The sequence below is a fragment of the Trypanosoma grayi genome, assembly GCF_000691245.1.
Source record: "Trypanosoma grayi strain ANR4 Tgr_1073_V1, whole genome shotgun sequence".
Taxonomy (NCBI): domain Eukaryota; phylum Euglenozoa; class Kinetoplastea; order Trypanosomatida; family Trypanosomatidae; genus Trypanosoma; species Trypanosoma grayi.
Window position 1 is genome coordinate 1 of NW_008826692.1, and position 5,431 is coordinate 5,431.

Consider the following 5,431-nt stretch of genomic DNA (forward strand, 5'->3'; position numbering starts at 1 on the left):
GAGCGAGACAACACATACGTGCGTGGTGGCGGCGGGGCGAAGGCGCATAGGTGCGTTGAGTCAGGCACATAATTTTCGACGGAGTGGATGCGTGAAATGTGCGGGTGTGCCCGCCCCACACCACTGCAGCAGCTGCCACACGTACCTCTCTCTCTCTCTCTCTAATATATATATATATATATATCTATATCTATATATTTGTATGTATGCATGCCCACCAAAAGGGAGGTGAGGGGGGGATCCAAACATAAAACAGCGGCTGCACGCATGCATGAATGGAGACAATCATATGTGGCCGCCTTTACTTTGTCATCGGCGTCAACGTATTTCCTTTTTCTTTGGTCGTGTGAGTGTTTTTGCTCCCCTTGTTGGTTCTTTGTGTTTTTTTTTGTTTTGTTGTTTTAGTTCCTCCTCGCTTCGTTGTTGTTGTTGTTGTTGTTTCGGGTCACTCTGCACCGCCACTTACTACACGCTTGTGTATGCAACCACACATATAAACACACAGCCAACACCACCACTTTACGCGTTATGGTGAACGATGCGGTGTGTTGTGTTGTTTGTCTATGCCCCCTTTCGCTCTCTCTTTTTTTTTTTNTATATATATATATATATATATTTCACTCTCCCTCTCTCTTCGTCTCTCAAACCAACTGTGTGACGCTGTGAGAGAGAACTAAGAGCGGAAGTAAGAGGAAGAAGCGTGTGACTACTGTCATCTTCACTGTATCAGTCTGTTGGTCTGCCTGTCTGTCTGTCTGTGCCTCGGCGTGTGTGGGTGTTGCGGTCGGTTTATTTGTGCGTGCTGTCTGTTTCTGTGAAGTGTCTTTGCTTCTTTTTTTTCTGTTTGCTTCCGCTGTTGTTGTTGTTTGCTGCTGCTGAAGCCAAGGGAGGGGGGGGTGCGTGTATCGCCGCTAATTCATTGGGTGCGAGTGAGAGAGTGGGGGAGTGGAGGGGGAGCACAAGTAGAGGCGTACAGCAGCAAATATTGCAGTCCACACACACACCATATATACATATATATATATATATATATCTTTTGTGCTTGTAACATCATGACAGGGCGGCCAGCGGAGGAGCTGCTCCAGCTCTACCAGGAGCTCACACACCCAGGCGGCAACTACTACACATCCACGAGCATACAGCCGCAGCGACGTGGTTACGCAGACGTGCGCCCCGCCAGCGGTGGTGTTGGGGTTGGCGACAGCTCCACACCAGTGAATGTGTCGACACGAAACGGACACGCCGCCGCGTCGCTGCGTGGCGATGGAGGTGCAAACCGCAGCAAACATCACGCCACCAGTGCCAATGACGATAGAAAGGGAGATGGGAAGGACATCCAACTGCGCGCGTGGCGAGTGACGGCTGAGGATGGAGTGGGCAAAATCAACAACAAAAGCAGCAGCGGCAGCAGGCGTTACACCACGCGGAGCAGTCACAACCACGCAGTTGGGCAAGGGTCCGCTTCAGTGGGGCTGGTCAACAGCCGCAGTGGGAGCACGCGACTGAGCGCCCGGCTGGCACAGGCTCTCAAGCAGCATAGAGGCGACCCAGATATCAACAACGGCAACCTAGACAACCCCCAGCCTAATGACGTGGGAACCAGTGGAATCCCGGATGGCGACGGGGTTATTCATCGTCACGTGGAGTTGTCCTTGTCGTCGCAGCCTGAGGCGTCGCAGAGGTTTGCCTGCTGGCTGTGCGAGACGCCGTGTGCGGGGCCNACGTGGAGTTGTCCTTGTCGTCGCAGCCTGAGGCGTCGCAGAGGTTTGCCTGCTGGCTGTGCGAGACGCCGTGTGCGGGGCCCGGCTGGTTGAATGCCCCAACCCTCTACACCTGTGCGGGGGCGGCAGACAGCCACAACGCGCAGCCGCAGGTTCCGGTGAGTTTGCTGACGCTTTGCTCACGGTGCAGTGCTGCGTGCGCGTTGCCGGCAGATGTGCCGCACGATGTGGTGCTGCGCAGGGCCGGCGCCACGCGGGCTCTGGCGCAGCGCTCGGAGCTGTTCGTCACGTCGGTGCGGGAGCACAAGCTGCTACTGGAGGTTCTTGCCGTGGACGCTGAGGACATGGCTGCGCGCGACACGGTGTCGCTGCCGAACGGCCTGTTGCCTTCTGCCTTGTGGGAATTCCCAAGCGAGGTGCAGTGGGACGTACTGCGGCAACTCATTGGAGCACTGGAGTCCGCGCTCGAGGTGAATGCACGGGCACCGCCTGGCGGCGATACCGACGGCCTGTCGTGTCACGAGCGGGACCTTCTGGCAGAGGAACTCGCGTGGCTGCAGCGCCAGCTTCCCCGCATCCACCACGACACGGCGATGCACGAGAGGCCACTGAAGCTCTCCAATCGCATTAGCGTGACCGCTCAGGTCGGGCACAGAACCCGCTTTGATGGCATGCACACGCCATCGTCGAGTCTGAACGGGATCTCGCCCTGTAGCCTTTCTCACACTGACCAGCAGCGCGGCGTGCGGAGCGAAATGGCGCCGCAACCCGCCGGAATGCGTGTTACTTCGTCCGCTACGTCTACTGGGTCAAGAACGAAACCGCCACCACCACAGCAGCTAGAGGAAGAGCAGGAGAAACGGGAGGCCATCCCAGGCGGAGAGCGGCGTCGCGAGGCGCTGGACCAGATGATGGAACGTGCACTGGCCGCACGAGTGCAGAAAGGCCACCTCAGCCCGGGTCTGCCAGCAGATAAAGGCGAAGCGCTACCTGAAAACCGAGGCAGCGATGGCGCTAAGGATTCCTGGCCGGCAGAACCAATCATATCAGCAGTACCCTCCAACGCAAAGGACACGGACAATATTCTTTTGCGCTATTTTGAGGGACGACTAAAGGATCTGCCACCATTCAAGCTTCTTCCCATGGAGGTCATGACAAGTGGGGGCAAAGACAGCAACGCCTTGCAGCTACTGCAGGGCGCCTCGACCGCGCTGCAGGGCCCGCGTGACGCCACCAGAAACACAAACAGCCCCAATGTAATGGGTGTGCCGACGGGTATGACGCTTGTGGCGGCCGATGCCGTTGATACCGCCACCATAGACACAGCGAGTCTGCTGGAACGTCTGCGCGAGGAGCAGCGGCGCCGCATCGAGGCAGAGGACGCGTTGCGCGAGAGCCACCAGCGAATCGCCGCACTCGAGAAGGTAACGGACCACGTGTCGGAGCTGGCGATTCACCTCAATTCGGCGGTGGCGCGGCAGCTGCTCGCGATGCAGCAGCTCCTACGCGCGGCGACACAGAGCTGTGTGGAGATCACGATGCAGAAGTCGCTCCTGTTCTCGGAGGAAATGACGGCGTTGATGCGGCAGACGCAGCGCCACGTGTACGGTGTGCACGCGCTGCCCCCATGGAGTAAAGCAGGCGGTGGTCCAATGGCAGCCCGCGCTATCTCACACGTCCCATCCGTACCCCTGCGTGCTGAGGAGCAGGCATCGCCGGCGCCCTCCACGGCACGTGCGCCGTCCTATCCGTTCCCCACGTCGCTGCAGCTCGTGCCGCTGAAGAGCAGCAGCTGCAGCGCCGCAAGCCCGTTGCAGTAGAACTCAGAAGCGTGAAGGCAAAAAAAAGAAAAGAAAAGATACAAGAAAAATGCCACGCGGTGCTATGCCACTTATGCTGCGGCACGGGGTACAGGTGGCGACCAGGACGGTGGTGCTGTGGCGCTGGGGGAGGGACAGCTGAAGGAAGGGTCCGTGTCGAACTGTTTCCTTTCTGCATCGTTGTCATATAACGTCTTCAAGTAAGCAAACGCACAGCGCAAAAGAACAACAACAACAACAACAAAGCGATGTTGGTCCAAGGCCTTTAGTGCCGCAGCGAACGCAACACATGAGTTACATTGTAGCGAATACGCTGTAACAGACTTCCAGCTCTGGTGGCTTCCCTTTCAATCAATAGTCTCCCCATTTTACGGCCTGTCTTCGTGTCTCCCACTTTTGTTTTGCTGGAATGATGACACTATGGCACAACATTTGCCATTTTCTCCCCCCCCCTCTATCTTTCTCTCTCTCCCTCCGTCCTTCTTATTCGCACTTCATTGGCTTAATACCTGGCCATTGTCTGTGCAATAGCGAATTGCCTGGATGAAGTCTGCGGCCGCACACTTCCTCACCGCGCCTTCCACGCGCGACGGCGTTGGGGAGGCGGCGATCAGCGCAATCCGGCAGACGGCTGCTTCAGCAGCGGCAGGAGTGCCGTGCAACACAGCGGCCACTCACTCCGCGGGCGACGACACCGCGCAGCGCGCTCTTCACACGTCACTGGTCCGCATGCTGTGGGCGCCGCGCCCTGTGTTTCTTGCCCCGCTGCTGCGCTCACCGCGTGTTAGCGGGTCGGTGGTATTGCTTGACAGCGTTCCGTGCGGCGCTGTGTGTTTTGGTGGGCGCGTTGTGCGTTGCGAGGGGCCGGGACGGAACGGCAGCGCCACCACACCGCGGCCATACACGGCCATGTTGGTCTCCGACACGACAGGCATCATTGCGGTTGTGCAGCTCCACCCACCTGTGGAGAGCGACAGTGGTGGTGCTCCTGCTGCTGCCTTGGCGGACGAAAACTCCACGTCGTCCAATAACAGCGCGGCGGCAGCGGTGGGCGATGACGACGATATTCGCGAGAATGACTACGTGTTCGTTGCAGGGAGGCTTGCCTTTGCGGATGTGTCGAAGGACGTACACCGGGTCGTGCAAGGCGCCATGGATTTTGTGGCAGGCAGTGTTCAGCGAAGTGTGGATGACCGCTTCTGCGTGCGTGGCGCCGTCCGTCTCATCAACGACGCGAGCGAGTTGCACTACTGGGCGCTGAGCGCGCTGGAGACGCACGTGCGGCTGCTGGCCAAGGCACAATGAGAGGTGGGGGCCCGCACGCTGCCCACTTCCCGCAGCTTGCCGTGGCGCAGCCCACCACAGAGAATACCTTTCTTCTTCCTCCCCACGCTGCCCTACAGACTGGTGGACGGCGTGCACCACCACCACCGGGCCCAGTCANGTCTCTTCGCAGTGGGTTGTTGTCAACACACACACACACACACACACAACGGAAAAATCTTTCTAGTGTCCATTGAAGCTGCCCCTTCTACCATTTTGTTTCTTTTTTTGTTTTGTGGGGTTCTTCCTTCTGCCCCTACGCCACCCTTCCCCTTCCTACTGGATCCTCCTTCTCCTGTACTTCTTTTTTTCTTCTTTTCTGCTGCGTCTGTGGTCGGCCAAGCAGGAGTGGAACGATGCGCAAGCGGGATCGCTCTGCCTCTGCGTCGCCCGCCCTCCGCGCCGCACCACCCGTGGAGCAGCCGAGCGAGCGGCTACGGTTGCGGCAGCAGGTGCTGCTCGACGTGCTGCGCCGCACCTCGCTGGCGGAACAGAAGGACCGCGAGATCGTGGAGTGGCTCACCGACGCCGCAGAGTGGCTCCAGGACGGTGAGTTCGAGAAGCTTG

The 5,431-nt window shown here is 58.5% G+C and overlaps 4 protein-coding genes across 4 annotated transcripts; 3 read left to right on the forward strand and 1 right to left on the reverse strand.

Annotated features, from left to right (window-relative positions):
* Window positions 1–1,052: 1,052 nt before the first annotated feature.
* DQ04_10731000 (hypothetical protein) lies at window positions 1,053–1,814 on the forward strand (the record flags this gene model as incomplete). Its single annotated transcript, XM_009316340.1, has 1 exon — window positions 1,053–1,814. The coding sequence occupies one exon, from the start codon at window positions 1,053–1,055 to the stop codon at window positions 1,812–1,814; it is 762 nt and encodes a 253-aa protein (XP_009314615.1).
* Window positions 1,815–2,065: 251 nt separating this feature from the next.
* DQ04_10731010 (hypothetical protein) lies at window positions 2,066–3,541 on the forward strand (the record flags this gene model as incomplete). Its single annotated transcript, XM_009316341.1, has 1 exon — window positions 2,066–3,541. The coding sequence occupies one exon, from the start codon at window positions 2,066–2,068 to the stop codon at window positions 3,539–3,541; it is 1,476 nt and encodes a 491-aa protein (XP_009314616.1).
* A 543-nt stretch (window positions 3,542–4,084) lies between these two features.
* Window positions 4,085–4,846, forward strand: DQ04_10731020 (hypothetical protein; the record flags this gene model as incomplete). The annotated part of the gene is made up of 1 exon (XM_009316342.1): window positions 4,085–4,846. The coding sequence occupies one exon, from the start codon at window positions 4,085–4,087 to the stop codon at window positions 4,844–4,846; it is 762 nt and encodes a 253-aa protein (XP_009314617.1).
* A 274-nt stretch (window positions 4,847–5,120) lies between these two features.
* On the reverse strand, window positions 5,121–5,431 carry DQ04_10731030 (hypothetical protein; the record flags this gene model as incomplete). The annotated part of the gene is made up of 1 exon (XM_009316343.1): window positions 5,121–5,431. A coding segment is annotated over one exon (311 nt), but the record flags the coding sequence as incomplete, so codon positions are not given.